The following is a 19,222-nucleotide window of genomic DNA, read 5'->3' on the forward strand; positions in this document are numbered from 1 at the left end:
TACATATTAAATATGAAATGAGATGATGAATATTAAATATAAAATGATGTAATGATTTATGTGATTGGTTAAATTGAAATCCTTTGTCTGAAATGTTATGAATTCCTGCCCGATTCGACTGTAACCTTATTGCTTTGCAATAAACATAATGGACTCCTAACTCCTCTTGTCTCTGAGTTTTATTGGTCTAACTCAGAAGATAAGCCATTTTTGGCTTACAACATTTGGTGCCGTGAATTCTCGGATGTACCAAGGTTGAAGCAGGACGATTTGGGACACATTTTTCTCTCCTACTACTTCGGCAGAGCAGTGGAGGACAAAGACGGCCCAACCTGCATTTCAACTCACTGAGGAGGAGACGGAGTCCCGGCAACAAACGCCCAACAGATAAGAAAGGTATGAAATTCTTGGTGTTTGGGAACCTCCTTTTAAAAAGGGGAAGCAAGGTCTGATCCACCTTGGAAAGGGCACAGAGGGCAGAAGGTACTGCTAGTGGGCCAAATAGTAAACCAAGAGGGAAATTGAGAGTTGCGGGGCTAACTGGATTTAGCTGAAGTGGCATATTGGATACTTTGCTGCTGTGTAAAACTTATTTGAAATAATCCTTTGAGTAGGAGTCTCTGCATCTGCAGCGGCTCTGTGGGTCAGGTCCGAGTTCCAGCTGAAAAGCTGGGACTGGGGAGAAATTATTAAGCTATGCCCTGCTGATCCTATCCGGGGGTTAACACCCGAGAGGAAGAAAAGGGACTTTCTTTGTTTTTTTCCTCCTTTCCGGTTAACCATAGGAGTTGTATAACATATAATGTTTCCTGAATGTAAACCCTTGTTGTTCTGTTTAGCATCCCTTCTGCTTTCAGTGGTAAACGGCAGGTTTCCCCAGGTAAGGCAACAAAGCAAAAAGAATAATGGCTCGGTCCTCTTCCTAGAAAGAAACAGCTAGGATTTTCCCGCTCTTTTTTTTGAGGCCACCAGAACAGCAGGTTCAAAATGTTTCCCTCCAGAGCCCTCACAAGCCAGGGAAGATCAGCAATGGAAGAGCCTTTGGCCAGTCAAATAAATGAGATTTGTGAGGGGAGTTCATCATGAGGAGTTCAAAAGGTTCCTTTCCCTGGGGCAGGCCTGGGGGATTTTTGGCGCAAAAGATGTTGCTGAACTACAACTCCCACCGGCCCCAGATAGCCTGGCCAAAGGGCCTGGTGGCGGGAGTTGTAGTTCATCCGCCTCAGGAGGGGCAAAGGTTCCCCACGCCTGCCTGAGGGGACGGCCCCATCACATTTACACCGGGAGGCATTTCCAAGGGCAAACTCCTATCAGCTCTTCCACCCTCTGAATACACAGAATTTCCTCGTTCATCTGTGAGGGGTTTGAAGGGTTTCCCTAGAGCATGGCCCCACTGCTGCCACAATGCATAAAAATGGAAGAGAATATTTCTTGCTGTTGTTGTTTGTATACCGCCCTTCACCCAAACATCTCAGGGCAGTTCTTCAGGGGTTGACTGCTTTTGCTCCAGAAAGCCTCTTCTTTCTTAATCTCATATAAATAGAGGCTGATTGTGGCTCAATGTCAAGGGAAACCTTCCTCTACTGCCAAGAGCCCACATATCTGAGGCCAAGATGGAGGACCTGCTGATAACCTCTTCCCCCAAAGCCCAGGGGGGAGAACAGATCCCTGGTGATGTCGATCCCTGCTGTATGAAGCTGACCAGCTTCCATAGATCCATTTTGGGTCCAGATACCAGGAAAGGGAGGGTTGTGCAACCAAGGACCTTGTTTCTGCATGTGTTTGTGGGGAGGCCACGGGAGGGGGTTGGACTGGATGGCCCTTGGGGTCCCTTCCAACTCTATGATGCTCTGCTTGAGAGCCTTTTTGGAGTGAAATGCTGACGAGTGGAAACGGTTACCACCATCTCGCAACTTCCTTCTCCCCCGAAAGTGATCCTTGTCCCCTTGCACTTTGTCACTCATGAATAGATAAAAGGAGAAGTGGCCTCTGTGCCTGAAACAGACTTGTGCTTTAAGAGGGGACCAACGCAAGTCGAGACAAACTCAAGCAAGAGAGCCACTTGGAGGCAAGAGTCATCCGATTTCCACGTTTCTGGTAAGATGCGTTTGCACATTAGAAGTTGTCACATCTTCTTTTGTTGTCAAAAGCTTCTTTTGCATGGCTGCTGTAACCATGGCATATTGCAGAGGGGACTTGGTGACGGGGATCTTGCGCTGATGCCCTCGCCTCCTGCTCTCGGGCTCTTTGGAAAGGCCACAAATCCATCCTGATATGGCCCAGACTTGGAGCAAAGGAATGAAGGCTGCAGCGCAAGGCTCTCCCGGGCTTTGGGGTGGGACTAGGGGGACCCCTGGCCTGACTCAGGATATGGCCCCTTCCTGAGATGCTGAGCACCTCTGCTGCTCCAGTTGCTTCCTTGCAGGAGGGAGGGGGCAGGCGACTGTGGGCCATCTGGGCTATTGCATCCTGGACATTTCTGTGTGTTCCCTTGGTTTGTTTTACCAGTCTCCATCAATTAACGGGAAAAGTATTTCAGTCATTGATGGCACCCCCCACTGTTTATTCTTCTCTGCTCTCTGATTTTAAGACTGCAACGAGTGTGAGCAGGGCCGTCTTAAGTATATCTGGCGTCCTGGCACCGTGGTGCGACGGATCTCTCCGGCGCCCGCCCCCCGCCCCGTTCCCCAGCGTGGTGGGCGGGCTCAGCACGGCGGCTGTGGGTGCTGCTGCACGGCAGGCGGGCGGGCGTATCGTGTAGTGCGGCTGCCGCAGGCGCAGCTACGCGGCACCCCCCTGGTGGCCCAGCACCCTGGCGCCCTGCGCCACCCAACCTGGCTGTAGGGCCGGCCCTGAGTGTGAGATTGCTCTTAATCCTCACAATTTGGGGGAGACCTGCATCAGATCTCTTTCTCTCCCTCTCTGCCCTACCTTTCCTTTTGCCTATTCTTGGGGGAAAGCTGGGGGATGTCAAGAGAAATTGAGGGCTCTTCAAAGCGTTAGCACCCTGCCCAGTTTCTGCAAGCACAATCAGAGCATAGGTGGAACTCAGCTTCAACTCCAGTTCTGCTATCTCACAGCCAGTGTGGTGTAGTGGTTAAGAGCGGCAGACTCGTAATCTGGGGAACCGGGTTTGTGTCTCTGCTCCTCCACATGCAGCTGCTGGGTGACCTTGGGCTAGTCACACTTCTCTGAAGTCTCTCAGCCTCACTCACCTCACAGAGTGTTTGTTGTGGGGGAGGAAGGGAAAGGAGATTGTTAGCCGCTTTGAGACTCCTTCGGGTAGTGATAAAGCGGGATATCAAATCCAAACTCTTCTTTGGTTTTTCCCACTCTATAGGAGGAACCTTCCCTCCTTGCAAAGTGATTGAATGAAAGGTCTGCTGCCCAGGAGGAAATGCTGAGAGCAGGTGGCAAACTGCAGAACCCATTTCCTTGCCAGCTCTGTTGTGCTGCTGAAATGTGTATTGCCTTGAACTCTGTTTAATTGAGGTGATGAGAGTAGGCATGGACGTTTACTTTATTTTTCTAATCTAGCAAGAATCAAACTTCCTATGAGTGAATACAAAAATGTCGATCATAAGCAAGGTTAATATAGAATACATACAAGACAGCAGGGCATAAATTGAACATGTAGACAAGGTTTATAGTGATTGTAGCTAAAGGCAGCAAGCTTGAAATCTCCTTAGCAGATTTTGTGAGCACAGGCAAAGTCTTGGCACTTAACCAGGATTTGGGTTTGTTGACTTGGAGAGAAAGGGATGCTCATCCAATTTGCAGGTGACACTGAACTGGGAAGGGTAGTTAATACTGAAGAAGAGAGAATCAATATTCAATATGTCTGTAACAGACTAAAGAACTGGGGCAAGACTAACAACACTGATTTCAATGGGGATAAAATGTCAGTTTCTGCACTTAGAAGTACCGTAATAAACAGATGCACAAATATAAGATTGGGACACCTGGCATTCTGGCAGTATATGGTATGTAGAAAGGATCTAGGGGTCTTAGTAGAACACAAGCTTAAAATGAGTCAACAGTGAGATCCAGCAGTAAAAAAAAAACCCTAATGCAATCCTAGGCTGCATCAACAGAAGTCCAGTCCTTGTCTTGTAAGTTTGGCCCTGCTCTTCTCCCTTTTGGCAGCTTCGAGTTTATTCCAGCCACACTGTCTACCAAATCTGCAACTGTTTCTGCCAGCCCATTAATAGCCTGGCCAGCAATCTGGCTGCTGCATTTTGGACTGAGTGATTTTTCCAAGTGGGGCTGGATCTGGTGCGCAGAGTGCAGGGAGTTCAAACTGGGCTCTGCCAAGTGAAGTGAAAGCAAAAGAGGCGAAGGCTCAGGGAGCTCAAGTTCACAGCAAGTCAAGACCAGTTGCAAGGAAGGTTTCTCTCCAGCCAGAGCCTTTCCCAGAAAGGGAGAGATCTTTCACCAGTGTAAATACATCCCACCCTACAAGTGATATACATATGTTAGAGAAAGCAATAATTTCATAAAACTATCGTTTTGATTATTCTAAATTGACGTTTTAGTTTATGGACTAGCTAAACTGAAAAGGTCACTAACTGCCTTTTACAGTACAGAACTAGTTGCTTTTAGGGACTGTATGTAGTGAATGTCCGTTCCAGAACACTGAAAAGAATAAATTGTTATGGGCTCTATGGTGATCACCTTATGCCTGAAAAGAGAATTGGCTAGACAGGGCAATTGGGATTAATCTTGAATTGCTTTGCAGACAGATGGAGAAGGGTATTGGGAGACATTTAATGAACAGGAAAGGTAGCCAAAGTCTTAATAAAGAAAGACACTGGAAATAGTTACATGAAAATGGATGCTTTAGCTGAGATTCCTGCATTGCAGGGGGTTGGACTAGATTACTCTTGGGGGTCCCTTGCAACACACCTGGAGTACTTTGTAAGGTTCAGGGCACCACTGTAGCATCCTAAAAAAATCAATATAGGAAATCATAAACTATGTGATCAGCGTGTCGGTTGAACTGAATGCTTTTGAATTCACAATTCACAATAGCGGACTGTTTCTGGCTGGATCATAATAGGGAAATGATTTTTGATATGAATTTTACAGATGCTGTACAATTGGCTGTGTTTATTTCTCCATTTAGAAATCACGTTTCTCTCTCTCTCTCTCTCTCTCCTGATGCTGCATTAGCCTGAGATCACATTTGGCTTCACTAAATGGCTGTTAAGTACTTTCCTTTGATGCCCAGATCTCTTTGAGGTCCTAACAAATATAGTATACTCATGGCTACCATAAGGTTTCTACCTTTCCGGACAAAGGCAAGGTGATAATAGGAAGCTGTCTTTGTCTATCTCCTTAATCTCCTCTTTCATATGAATAATCTTTGAAGCCTAGGAATGCAAGAGGTCTGTGCATGGGAAAGTTTGTTTATGTTTACCATATTGCTACTTCAAAGCTTCTTTGAAACTTCACTCTCTGTCCATGTGGGAACATGGGGAATTACATGGGCTACATTGGAGGAATGTGATAGGTTCTTTTTGAATTCTGTGGTGCTTCCTTAGCATGTAATAAACGACCTGGCACAGGGAGAGAGTCAGAGGCCACTCTCGACATGCACAAGAGGTTTAAAGACTGTCTCAAGGCAAATCTAAAAAAATGTAGTATAAACACTGACAACTGGGAAACACTGGCCTGCAAGCACTCCAATTGGAGAACAGCCTTTACCAAAGGTGTTGTGGACTTTGAAGATGCTTAAACTCAGGACAAAAGGGAGAAACGTGCTAAGAGGAAGCCACGTTTGGCAAACCCTCACCATGATCAACTCCCACCCAGAAACCTACCGGTATGTCCCCACTGTGGAAGGACGTGTGGATCCAGAATTGGCCTCCACAGTCACTTATGGACTCACTGTTAAGACCGTGTTCACAGTGGTGGATGAAGCGGGTGGGTGGGCAGGTGGCCCCGGGTGCCAGCCAGAGATGTGTGACATTGCCGTGGGTGGGCGTCTCCCCCTTGGGACGCTTGCCCGGACAGGTGCCGCCCCATTGGGACAAAGCTCGCACGGACGGGCACAAAACTTGTCTTGCTGGCAAAACTCTGGCTGTCTTTGTCTTATTATCCTTACCCCATACTTACCTACACTGATGCACTCCTACACACCTCAGTTTAAGAAAGATACTGACAAGCTGGAACGTGTGCTAGGGCAGTGTAGCAGGGGCCCAAAGGGCCCCAATTAAGGTAATAATGTAATTCCCTATAAATCCTGGAATATGCTTATATTAGTGAATTATGGTAACCTGTTGCTTTAAAGAAACTGATGATTCAGTAAGAAGCCGTCCCTACTGGGATAGAAGGTCAGCTAATACGTAAATCACAAAGAAGCAATTCATAAACTAGGACATAAATTGTTACATCCACACGTAACACAGGTTCCCATACATGCAAACTAACAATATTTTAACAGATCACGGTAAGAATCAAAGTTTAGTTAGCAATGCTTATTGCGCATGCGTATTAGATTAGGTAATGATATACATATTAAATATGAAATGAGATAATGATGAATATTAAAATATTAAATGATGTAATGCTTTATGTGATTGGTTAAATCAAAATCCTTTGTCTGAAATGTTATAAATTCCTGCCCGACCTTTGGGCGGGGTTGCAGTTTTGCGAAAAGATTCGACTGTAACCTTATTGCTTTGCAATAAACATAATGGACTCCTAACTCCTCTTGTCTCTGAGTTTTATTGGCTAACTCAGAAGATAAGCCATTTTTGGCTTACAACAGCAGGAGACCAAGATGATGAAGGGCCAGGAAACCAAGCTTTTTGCAGGGAATGGTTGAGGGAGTTGGGTATGGATATCAAATCCAAACTCCTCCTCCTCCTCCTCCTCCTCCTCCTCCTCCTCCTCCTCCTCCTTCTTCTTCCCAGTTAACACTCCTAGCAGCAACCGACCAACAGGCAAACTGCCTGCCACATAGAGGCAGTTAGTCCTCTCGGAATGTTGGACTTGACTGACAGCTTTATACCCACAAAATTCAGTGTAGGAATCATCCAGTGGTTGTGCATGGAAAATATATCTTCCCGTCCAGCTCCTGTGACCCTTTGTGCCTACCCAAACCCTTTCCAGAGTGCCTGGATAGTGTAGTGTCTGCCATACAGGGCTGCAGTGGGATTCACCTAACTTTGGGCCTAGGAATCCTGTCCAAGCAGAGCCCCCGTTGGCACATGATCCCTTTGCCGAGTCTTAAGGTGATTTCCCCTCTCACTGCAATTCTGTGTGACACAGTCCCCTTTGTTCAGGGTGCAGGGATCACAGGAAAGTTTTCAACTGCTACAGGGAGCTGGATGGTGGGTAAGCAAGAAGATCAGTTGCACAGGCTACCTTCCACATGTGCAACTACTGCATACAAACGTCTAATCCCCCCAATGATGGGACATTCCCTGCCCTCCCTCCCTCCCTCCCCCCTTTGATGGCATGTCGGCATCCCTCTTTGGATGGTAGTGCTAATCTTCCTCTTTTCCCCACATGCTTTGCATGCCAAATAATCTTTCTGGAGTCCTTCATGCCGCTTGTTTCTTGCAGGGAGGTGGAGGCAGGAGAACAACCTGGACCTGAGCCATGGACAGATCAGACGACACAGTTGATATACCAGCCCTGGGCCGCCCATTCCAGCTGGGGATGCTGTACGACTGTCGTAAAGATGCCCTCATCCCAGGTAGAGCTGGTGCAAGGAAGAGCTTATACTGAAAAGGAAAACATTATTCATATCAAGATTAGCAGTCGGCCCAAACAGTGCAGTTTCAGTGCTAAATGGGAGAATGTCCAATGTGCTCCTCAAATTCATTTTCAATATCCCTTACTGTCTGCTTCCACTTCTTTTGCCAAAATTTGTGTTCCTTTATGTTCTCTTCATTTGGACAGGACTTCCATTTATTAAAAATAAGTCTTCTTGCCCTTGATAGCTTCTTTGCTCCTTAATCTTGCTGGCATCGTCTTGGCCCAAATCCTCCTCCTCCTCATCTGCCAATAAAGATTTAGCAGGTGTGTTCTGTTTCAATTTTTTTAAAGCTTGCTCAAAACCTTTCTAGTCCACCAGGCCTATGCAGGCACTGGTGAAGGAAGGTAGGGGCAGGGGGGGCGCATCGCCCAGGGTGCCATCCTTGGGTGTGGGTGTGTGGCATTTTGCGTGTTGCCCGCCCTCAGCCCTGAAACACAACCCAACGGGATTGCACTGCAGCACTGACACCCCCCAGCAGGATGTGCATTGCGCTGCTGGCATGTCCTGAGCATCACGCTCTGCGTCCCGAGTGCCAGATCCCAGGCACCACGTCCCTCAGGTCCTGGACGCCAAGTGCCGGGTGCCGCATCCCCCGGTTCCTGGGCACCGGGTGCCACATTCCCTGGGTCCTGGGAAGTGCCAAGCCCCGCCCCTATGGGTGCCCAAGACGCTTCCTTCGCCGCTGTATGCAGGCCATTAAGAACACATCTTTCCACAATTATTTGTTGTTGTTGTTTAGTCGTTTAGTCGTGTCCGACTCTTCGTGACCGCATGGTCCACAATTATTATTGTAGGTAAAAAAAAAAAGAGGCTTTTTTAAAGCCAGAACCTCAGTTCCAGCACCTCTCAGGTGGGCACCATTGCATTCTAAGATAACAAGGGAGGCATTCAAGGTGAATTCTGGCATCTTTTTTTCTTGAAAAATACCACATTAAACGTAAAAACTTCCCTATACAGTCATACCTCGGTTTACAACCACCTCGGTTTACAAACACTGCGGACCCATCTGGAACGGATTAATTCATTTTCCATTACTTTCAATGGGAAAGTTTGCTTCAGGTTAAGTACGCTTCAGTTTAAGTACAGACTTCCAGAACCAATCACACTCATACTTCGGGTTAAGTACGCTTCAGGTTAAGTACTCCACGGACCGCCTGGAACGGATTAATCCACTTTCCATTACTTTCAGTGGGAAAGTTTGCTTCAGGTTAAGTACGCTTCAGGTTAAGTACAGACTTTCGGAACCAATTGCGTTTGTAAACGGAGGTACCACTGTACAGGGCTGCCTTCAGGTGTCTTCTATAGTTTGTCTAGTTACTTTTCTCCTTGGCTCAGGGGGTCGCATAACTCCATACCCTCCAACATTTCTCTGATGAAAATAGAAATGTCCAAGCCTAAGGGAAAGCAGAACATTCTGGGATCAAATCAGAAACTGGGATGGCTTCTCTAAATCCGAGAGACTGTCCCTGGAAAATAGGGACACCTGGAGGAACTGTAATCCATTGTTGTGTTCCTGTACCAATAATTTAACAACGTTCACAACTGTAACTAAGCCAAGTTTTACTCCCTGTATTCTGACTGCTGTATGGAAAATCACATGAATCTGACCTTTGGAGAGTTTTTAAGTGAACCATTATGAACTTACCAAACGTGGTCTTTTTCAATGTCGGGGAAGAGGGGACTATTTTGGAAGGAACTCACAAGCACGTATTTTAAAGGTCTGACAGGCTAAATCTCCACACTTTGCTTTGCTGCATATTTTGTGATTTTAAATCTGCTGGGGTTCTCTCACCCAAGTTTTTTGCCCCTAACTTGGATCTTGGCCTCCGGGGAATTCTCTTTATGTATACCCATTTCTCCCGTGCCAGTCAACAAGTAGCACCAGCTCTTCATGGCCTCAATCAGGAGATGTTCACAGCCCTAAATGGTGGTGACTGAATCTGGAAACTTATCCCTGTTGCTGAGCTAGTGCCCCATCCCCTTTCTGAGGCCTGTACAACAGACACTCAGGAAATGTTCACATTTGTTCCACTATCATTTTTGGTCAAAGATTTCCCCTGCGTTTTGCAAAGTTTTACAAAACTGCACAAACCTCTTTGGTTGGGGATGACAGTGGGACAAAATTCATGAGTGCAGACATTGTGGGCAATGATAGCTCTATTTTAACTCCTTGTTTCTCTGTTCAGCCTTAGGCATTAGGCTACTTGTGTTCTATATTTGTATGAGCATACTCAAGCCTTGCATATTTCTCGGCTTTTTCCCAGGAATCACCCTTTGGGACCAGGACTCGCTTCAGAAGGACTTGTGTATCAAACCACAACCCAAGGCTGAATATGAAATCATTGCATCTGACTCCATCGATGATAAGGCCTCCGCCCTCAATGTCTCAGCATCGCTCAAGGCCAGTTTTTTGGGTGGAATGGTTGAAGTGGGTGGATCAGGCAAATTCTTTCAAGACACCAAGAAGTCCACAAAACAGGCCAGAGTCACTCTGCAGTACAAAGCTACCACCAGGTATTCACAGCTGACCATGAGCCATTTGGGAATCCAAAATGTCACTTATCCAGCTGTTTTTGAGCATGGCACAGCCACCCATGTTGTCACTGCCATCTTGTATGGAGCCCAGGCTTTCTTTGTGTTTGACCGAAATGTCTCTTCCTCCGAGTCTGTGCAAGATATACAAGGAAGCCTCCATGCTGCGATTAACTTGATTGCAGTCTCTCTCAAAGGGGAAGCATCTGTCGAGATGGAGGAGAAGGAGAAAGCCCAAACGGAGAATTTCAGCTGCAAGTTCTATGGAGATTTTTCTTTGGAAAGTAATCCGGTGACTTTTCAAGATGCCATGAAAGTCTACAGCGATCTGCCTCAAAAGCTCGGGGAGGATGGGGAAAAGGCTGTGCCTGTAAGAGTTTGGCTGTACCCACTGACCAAGCTAGATTCCAGAGCAGCTAAGATGGTGCGTGAAATCAGCTTAACACTGATCTTTGATGCTCAAACTGTCTTGGAGAAACTGCATGAAATCAACATGCGATGCAATGATCTGACTATGAATCCTGTTGCTGAAAACTTCCCAGAATTAAAGATGAAAATCAAGAGATTCAAGGATCTGTGCAAGCAGCACAGGCAGACTTTCCAGAAACACCTGGCAGGAATCCTGCCTTTGATCCGGGGAGGGGGGAAAGAGGAAAGAGTTCTGGTGGACATTTTAATGTCCATTAACCAGTCTCCCTTCAATAGCCAAAGACTCAGTGAGTTTTTGGACACCAAGGAACGAGAGATTAATTTGGTGAATTCTTACCTTAAAATCCTAAGTGGAATGGAGGTAATCTCTTCCCAGAACAAACTGGAAGAAATCGTGCTAAACCCTGTGAATGAGCTTGTTGTCTCATTTACTTTCACTTCTTTACATGATGAGGAACCATTTTTAACCAGCTTACAAGACTGGCTTCAGAAAGATTTTTTTCAGGAAACAGCAAATTCCACCAGTGGCCAGTCAACACCCAAGAACAGTAAAGCTTGGTTTGAGCAAAAAGACAGACAGAGAAATGCTCGGAAAGCTGCCAAATCCATTGCAGATTTTGCCCGGGTCAATAAATCAAATGAGAATACCCAGTTCCTTGTGGCTTCTGTCCCGGATCAGGACAACCCAGGGGCTTCCATTTACCTCTATGAAGATGGGGAGCTGTTCAGCAGCAACTTTGAGCTGCCCTCCAAACCTCTCCCTCCACTGATTGGCCGAATTGAACATGAGAGTGTGCAGCTGACATTTCAACCAGAGGAGTACGGGAGGGCTTCAATCTCTAGCTATCAAGTAGAGTACAAGATTGCAGGAGAAGAAAATTGGAAGATTGTGAATACAGACAGCAGTCAGGAGACATTCCAAGTGAGAGGGTTGAGTGCAAACACAGAATACCAATTCCGATACACCGCTAGGAGCAAACCAGGACTTAGTGAGACTAGTGATTTGAGTAGATCTGTAAAGACACTTCCTACCAGCCCTCCTGGGAAACCGAAAGAGAGAACTGTAGAGTCTTCCAAAATCAGTATTGTCTGGGAGAGCCCAAAGGTCATTGGAGCTGATATCAAGGAGTACAAAGTGGAGTACAGTGAAAAGGCTGGAGAGGCAAAAAGCAAGGACAAAGATGAATGGGCTGAAAAAAGAACAGGGAAGAAAACAGAGTTCTGTGAGATTGATGGTCTGAAGCCCCAGACACCCTACAGGGTCAGAGTCTCAGCCATGTGTGCCGGTGGGGCTGAGAGTGAGCCCAGCCAAGAGATTGAGGTTTCCACATCATTGGAAGGAGATGAGAAGACAGTAGCTTGTAAATACCTCCAAGACAGCATCCGGGTGGAGGGTGGGCCACCAGCAGTGTATGCTCTGCCCCTGGAGCGCATATCGGATGTCTCTGGATCCTGTCTAACATACCAGCTAGGGAAAGAGAACATGCAGCTCCATAACAAAGTGATTATGGTGATGGGGGCCACAGGGTCAGGGAAAACCACTCTCATCAATGGGATGATCAATTATGTCCTAGGTGTGCAATGGAGAGATGATTTCCGATTCAAACTTATTCATGAAAATACCAACAGAAGCCAAGCTCAAAGCCAAACATCAGAAGTGACCGCCTATGTCGTCCACTACCAAGAGGGTTTCCAAGTCCCCTTTTCCCTCACCATTATTGACACTCCAGGATTTGGAGACACAAGAGGAATAGAGCATGACAAGTTGATAACAAAGCAGATCCGGGAGTTTTTCTCCTCCCCAGGGGGCACTGATCATATAGATGCTATCTGTATTGTCGTCCAGGCCTCTTTTGCTCGTTTAACTCATGCCCAGAAATACGTCTTTGACTCTGTGCTCTCCATCTTTGGCAAAGATATAAAGGACAACATCCAAGTCCTGATCACATTTGCAGACGGACAGACCCCTCCTGTTCTCGAGGCCATTAAGGAAGCCAATGTACCATGTGCTAAGGATGCCAAGGGCACCCCTGTGCACTTCAAATTCAACAATTCTTCACTGTTTGCCAACAATCCTGTGGAGCCTGGAGGCAACTTCAATTTTGATGAAATGTTTTGGAAAATGGGCACCATGAGCATGAAGACTTTCTTTGATTCATCCCACACGCTAGAAACAAAGAGCTTAACTTTGACAAAGGAAGTGCTCAGGGAGCGAAAAGAGCTTGAAGCTGCTATTAAAGGGTTGCAGCCCCAAATCAATGCTGGACTGGCCAAGCTGGAAGAACTGAGGAAGACGCAGGAAATCCTGGAAAAGCATAGTGTTGACATGGCGGCAAACAGAAACTTTACGTATGAGGTAGAGGTAACTGTACCAGTGAAGACGGATATAGCTGGCACGGGAAAATACATAACTAATTGCATGAATTGTCACTTCACCTGTCACTATCCTTGTGAAATTCCTAGAGATGAAGATAAGCGTCGTTGTGGAGCTATCGATCAGAGCACAGGAAGATGCAAAATCTGCCCAGGCAAGTGTGAGTGGAATGTGCACTTCAATCAGAAATACAAATTTGAATATACCACAAGAAAAGTGATCAGGACTTATGAAGAACTGAAGCAAAAGTATGAACATGCCTCTGGTGAGATGATGACCACAGAGAAACTGCTTGAAAATCTTAATGAGAAATATGAAGAAGTGAAACACATCTTAGAAGAGCTTATCAAGAAATCATCTCAAAGCCTCCAGCGCCTTCAGGCGATTGCCCTGAAGCCCAACCCACTCTCTACCCCAGAGTACATCGATCTGCTCATCATGTCCGAAGAACAGGAGCTGAAGCCTGGATATCAGGAGCGAATCCAGTCCCTGAAGGAAGTGAGGAAAGTAGCGGAGTTAATACAGAAAATTGCCAACAGGGAGCCTCTGCTGCCTGGAGAGCAGAAGCTTTATGATCAAATTGAAGTAAAAAAGTCCAAACTTAGGAAAGTTGGGGAAGCTATTGTAAACTGGTTTAAATAAGGGGGTCATATATAGCTTTTCAGGCACCCTTTGTTTGCTTTTGGCTATCAGCAGAGAGCTCAGGTTCTGTGAGTGTAATTCAGACCAGAGTCTCTTCCTCTCTGTGCGTACTGTACTTGGGTGAAGGTGGCTGTGGAAACATTTGCAGCTGTCGTGAGGTGAGCTTATCCACATCTTCATTTGCCTGGCCAATTTCGCTCGGGGAAACCTGATCTTTAGTGCTGAATCAGAACTATCAGCAATCGGGTTTTCTGTGGAATGCCATTTGTTCTGATTAAGCACTAAAGAGCAGGCTTTCTGGGGGAAAGCAGTGGGGCAAAGGCAAAATTGCTTGGAGCTGTGCCTGGAAAGTGTGAGACGAGAGGAAAACTGCTCTGAACCATGCTTCCCAGGCACAGAACAAACAGAAGTGTGAACAAGCCCTTCGTTGCTGCAGACAAAATGCTTCCCAGTCATTGTTCCTACCAGCTTATTGTCTCATTGGGGCTGGGTGAAATGCTGTTCTCTTCAGGGATTTGTATTATCTCCGATGACTGCCATTAATAATAATAAAGAAAGTGAGTGGGGCCTCATATGGAAGTGCTGATTCTAACCACCCCTGCGTAAGAATGTGCCCATAAATCTGCCTGCTCTAGCAGCCTTTGGAACATGATTGGAAACTTAGGGTGTTGCAGGAATGTCCTGACAGGAGCTGCTTATGGCCCCTTTGTTCTAGCAAGCTTTTGACCTGCCTGATTGATCTCTCTTCCATTCTGAGGCATTGCTTATTCTGTATTGTTCCTTATCCATAGAATCTTAGAATCGTAGAGTTGGAAAAGACCCAGAGGGTCATCTAGTCCAACCCCTGCAATGCAGGAACTCAACTAAAGCATCCATGACAGATGGCCACCCAACCTCTGCTTAAAAACCTTCAATGGAGGAGAGTCCACAACCTTCAGGGGCAGTCTGTTCCACAGTCAAACTACTCGTACCATCGGAAAGTTCTTCCTAATATTTAGTCAAATCTCCTTTCTTGTAACTTGAATCCATGGATCTGGTTCCTACGCTCTGGAGCAGCAGAAAACAAGCTTGCTCTGTCTTCCATGAAACAGCCTTTCAGATGTGAAGATGGTTCTCATGTCTCCTCTTAGTCTCCTCTTCTCCAGGCTAAACATACTCAGCTCCCTCAACTGTTCCTCATAAGACTTGGTTTCCAGAGTAAATTTTCAACTGGCGATTGACTGGAATCTGTGTGTGTGTGTGATTACTTGTAATATTTTTTCTTTCATTTTCTTATTTCTAGCCATCTAGATGTCTTTTTGAAGACCCAGTAGGATATAATTTCTTTTTTAAAACGCTTAACCCTGGATTTATCTGCATTGGGGGGGGGGGAGCATATTCTATTGCTGTTTGTACCAGCAGTGCCAAAGAGGCTCCCTGCCAAGGAATTCCTGGAGCTGAATCAGAAATTCAGTCTGAAGGATCCATGCCTAGAAGCCATATTCACCAGATCACCTCAGCTGGCTGACAACAAGATGAGACCAGATCCTTCCTCTTTCCCTGCACTGGAAGACTGCTGAGAAACTTGATTGCCGGAGATGTCTTATGCACTTTGCATATTGAACGATACACGCTGCAACCACAATTGCCCACTGATTTCTCCCATGTTTGGGGAGCCATGTTTTACTTCCTTTTGCCTGCGTCCTGCAGCTACGCCATGAAACAGCCACTAAATAAAAGCTACTCTGTTCTTTAAGAATGGTCTCATCAGTGTCTCCTGAGCAGGGCCTGTGCAAGTCATTTTGCTACCTGAGGCCAATTACAAGATGGCATCTGTTCCTCATACAGAAGCTGGACCAGCAATTGGACCGAGAGAGTGTCCACCACCACACCTGAGGCAGCACAATATTTTAGTAGGGCCAGGAGGACATGCTGGGTAGCAGAGCTGTGCACCACCTTCAGCTGAAGCCCAGTTAAGAACCCTTTTTTAATAATTAAGGTTTTATTCAGACTTTTCATATTACATTAACATTAAAAAGCAAACTGATCTAAAGAAGAAAAGAAAGAAATGTGCAAATTCCTCTCCGACAGGGTCCTTCACCAGACATCCACCATCCCAAAATCTGAGTCAGTTCAGAGGGATCTGGGCTTGGGTCAAATTGGGTCGAGACAGCCCCAGATCAGGTCGGGCCACTCGCTGCGATCCAGAACTGTCAGGTGGCCAAACTGATGGTAGCGCCAGGCAAGCTTCTGTGGAAGAGTCTGCCTACGAACCTGCCTTACTCCAGAGAAGTCCTTTGGGTCATATTTCCCAGGATTCTGACGGGCAACAGCTGCCCAAGACCTCAAGCAGAGGTCTCTCAAGTCCTAGTCCAACACCCTAACCACTACTCTACACTGATTAGGATGGTTGGGAAACTTAGCCAAATGGCTCAGTTTCAACCATTTATTCAGGTTATTAACATTCTAAATCAGATTGCAAATGTATTGCGGTTAATAAATGCAGACATTTTGGGGCTTTCTAAAATTCTGCTCAACTAGAATTATATATGAGATTTCCCCCTATCGTTTTCAAGTCTGTCTCCTGTGGGTGCACTCCATATTCATCTACTAGATTTAACACCCCGGGATCTCAGTTGACAATCACACCTGCGAAAATGGAATCTCCCCATTGTCTATATGCATGCCCTGAAGTGGAAGGGGAGGAATCCGCTGTATGCCTGTTTCTCCCCACACATTGCCTCTCTACTGGTATTCCTCCTCACAAGGCAAGCATCACGCAGCAGGGGAATGTATGTGTGTGTGTGATCCTGGCCCTCCATTCAGGACAGAACCCCAATGGCAATCTGGGAGACTGGAAGGGGGACTTTTCAAATGAAAACCAGTTTGCAGAAGGTAGGATTGGTGCCGCAATGACATCTGGCAGTGGTGGGTGGAACTGCAGTTATTGAATCTGGATCCATGGCAAACTTTGCAATAGGCTTCTAGTGAAGTGGAAACAGAGACTGTGTGTTGCAGAAGGTTGGTCCATTTTGGGTGCAGAACAATCTCCAGCTGCAGAAGGGAATTGTTGGCAGGGCAAAAGAGATCAAGCTTCTCTCCCTTTGAAAGGTAGCAGGTAACACGCACATGCCAAATGAGTTTCTCCTTACATTTCCCATACCCTCCAACATTTCTCCGATGAAAATAGGGATGTCCCATTCCATAATGATAATTTTACTGTTTATACCCCACACATCTTACTGGGTTGCCTGCCCCAGCCGCTCTGGGCAGCTTCCAGAAAATATAAAAAGCATAAGAAAACATTAAACTTTTTTTTAAAAAAAACCTTCCCTATACAGGATAGCCCTCAGACAGCTCGGGGGGTCAGATAACTCCACACCCTCCAACATTTCTCCAATGAAAATAGGGACATCCTAAGGAAAAGTGGGACATTCTGGGATCAAATAAGAAACTGGGATGGCTTCTCTAAACAGGGATGTCCCTGGAAAATAAGGACACTTGGAGGGTCTGATTTCCAAGCAAGCAAGTCATAAATTCCATAAATTACACATCCTGTTCCCATATCAGCCTGCAGTACAAGAAAGGAACACGCCCATTATTTTATTGCATGTCAGCCACAGAAACAGCACATCATTTTACTTAACAATACAGTGGTACCTCGGTTTATGAATTTAATCTGTTCCAGAAGTCCGTTCTTAAACCGAAACCGTTCTTAAACCAAGGTGTACTTTCCCTAATGAGGCCTCTCACCGCCAGTGTCCTTCCACCGTTCAGATTCTGTTCTTAGACGGAGGTAAAGTTCTCAAATTGGGACACTATTTCCGGTTTTGCGGAGTTTGTGAACCAAATCGTTCTTAAACAGGACTGTTCTTAAACCGAAGTACCACTGTATCTATTTTAACCAACATGGCTGCAGATTAGCAAAGCCAAAAAGGAGGAAACTGTGGTCCATTTGAGCAATCAATCTGTGGTGTGTTTTGAAATTACAGCGTATTATTGAAGAAGACAGAAAGCAGAAGGGATTGTACACACACACACACATACACACACACACACACACACACACACACACACAAAGAGCAAGCCTGTTCTCTGAATGCCAATCCTTATCTAGCTAACAGCAGCCCCACAAACCAAAGCAGAAATATTAGCAGATTATTTGAGTGGGTAGCAGGAACCCCCAGGTTTGAAGAAGTACAGCATGTACACACCCCGCCACCTTTCAGGAAAAAATATTTCCCTAACCAGCCCGAAGCCCAGCGGCCCAGAAATGCTGAGTCGCTTCTGGGGAAGAAATGGAAAAGTGGATGGGGGGAGGAATGGAATGGAGTGTCCTGGGAAAGGTGGGAAGACCTCAGGTGGGCTTGTAAGAGAGTTCAGCTGAACAGGGACACATGGGGTCTGCAAATCATCTCCTCTACGGAGTTTTAAACCCTTTGCGTTCAGGTGGCCTTTGACCAGCTACGCTTGGTTCAACAGCCATTCCTGGACCAGGGAAGCCTGGAATGAGTTACTGCCATGCGCTCTTTGTGGAGCTTCCCTCGTGTTTGATCCAGAAGCTGTAGCGAGTGCGGGATGCTGCAGCACAATTGCTGGCCACAGTGAGACCTTGTCTGCATAGGTCTGGTTACCCATTTGAGTTCAAGCCATTCATTTGAGCATGGGGGGGGGTCTCTTTCTCCTCATCTGGGCAGCCTGTCCATCTTCAAGAGTTAATATAAGACGGATACAATAGGAAGTGATGTTTTCACTGTAAGTGGAAGAAACAGCTGCAGGAAGAGAGCTGCTGGTCTCCCTCGCAGGGGAGCCTTGGGGGCAAGGGAGGATGAGTTTGGAGCCCCTCCCTCCTTGGAGAAGCATGAGACCAGTGGGCGGGGCCTCTGCGCACACCTGGGGGGGCCCTCCTCCCTCCCTTCAGAATCCCAACTGCCACCTGCGACCTGAGCTGTGGGTGGGTGGGGTGTCCAGCTTGTTCAAATCTGCTCGGAAACGGTTAGTGTTAAAAAAAAGGTATATGATGGTGAATGTTTTGGAAGAGTTTTGGAGATTTAATGAAAATGATATTGGGGGAAAAGGAAACGGTTAGTGGAGAGGAGGACCCCTAGGAAGAGACGTTGTAGGGTGGGGGGGGGTGGCAGAACAACAGTCCCAGGTTCATCGTCTACTCAAAAGAACCTAAGAAGACCCTGCTGGATCAGGCCAATGATCTCTCTAATCCAGCATCCTCTTCGCCCAGGGCCCAACTAGATGCCCCAAAAGGAAACCGCCAAGCAGGATTTGCACACAAAACCAACCATCTCCCCTCCTGTGGTTTCCAGCAACGGGTATTCAGAAGCATGGCTGCCTCAAACTGTGCAGACAGAGCAGAGTTATCCAGGCTAGGAGTCAGCAACAGCCCTCTCCTCCTCCATGAATTTGTCTAACCCTCTTTTAAAGCCATTCAGGTTGGTGGCCATCGCTGCTTCCTATGGCAGGGAGTTCCACAGCTAAACTCT

The 19,222-nt window shown here is 46.4% G+C and overlaps 1 protein-coding gene across 1 annotated transcript; it reads left to right on the forward strand.

The window, feature by feature from the left end:
* The first annotated feature begins 1,989 nt into the window (after nt 1-1,989).
* LOC118092263 (uncharacterized) lies at nt 1,990-15,630 on the forward strand. The gene is made up of 3 exons (XM_035130134.2): nt 1,990-2,097; nt 7,573-7,705; nt 10,033-15,630. Exons 2-3 carry the CDS (start codon nt 7,609-7,611, stop codon nt 13,743-13,745), a joined length of 3,810 nt encoding a protein of 1,269 aa, XP_034986025.2. The 5' UTR covers nt 1,990-2,097; nt 7,573-7,608; the 3' UTR covers nt 13,746-15,630.
* Nucleotides 15,631-19,222: the final 3,592 nt, after the last annotated feature.

This window comes from Zootoca vivipara, chromosome 12 (genome assembly GCF_963506605.1).
Source record: "Zootoca vivipara chromosome 12, rZooViv1.1, whole genome shotgun sequence".
In the NCBI taxonomy this organism is placed as follows: Eukaryota; Metazoa; Chordata; class Lepidosauria; order Squamata; family Lacertidae; genus Zootoca; species Zootoca vivipara.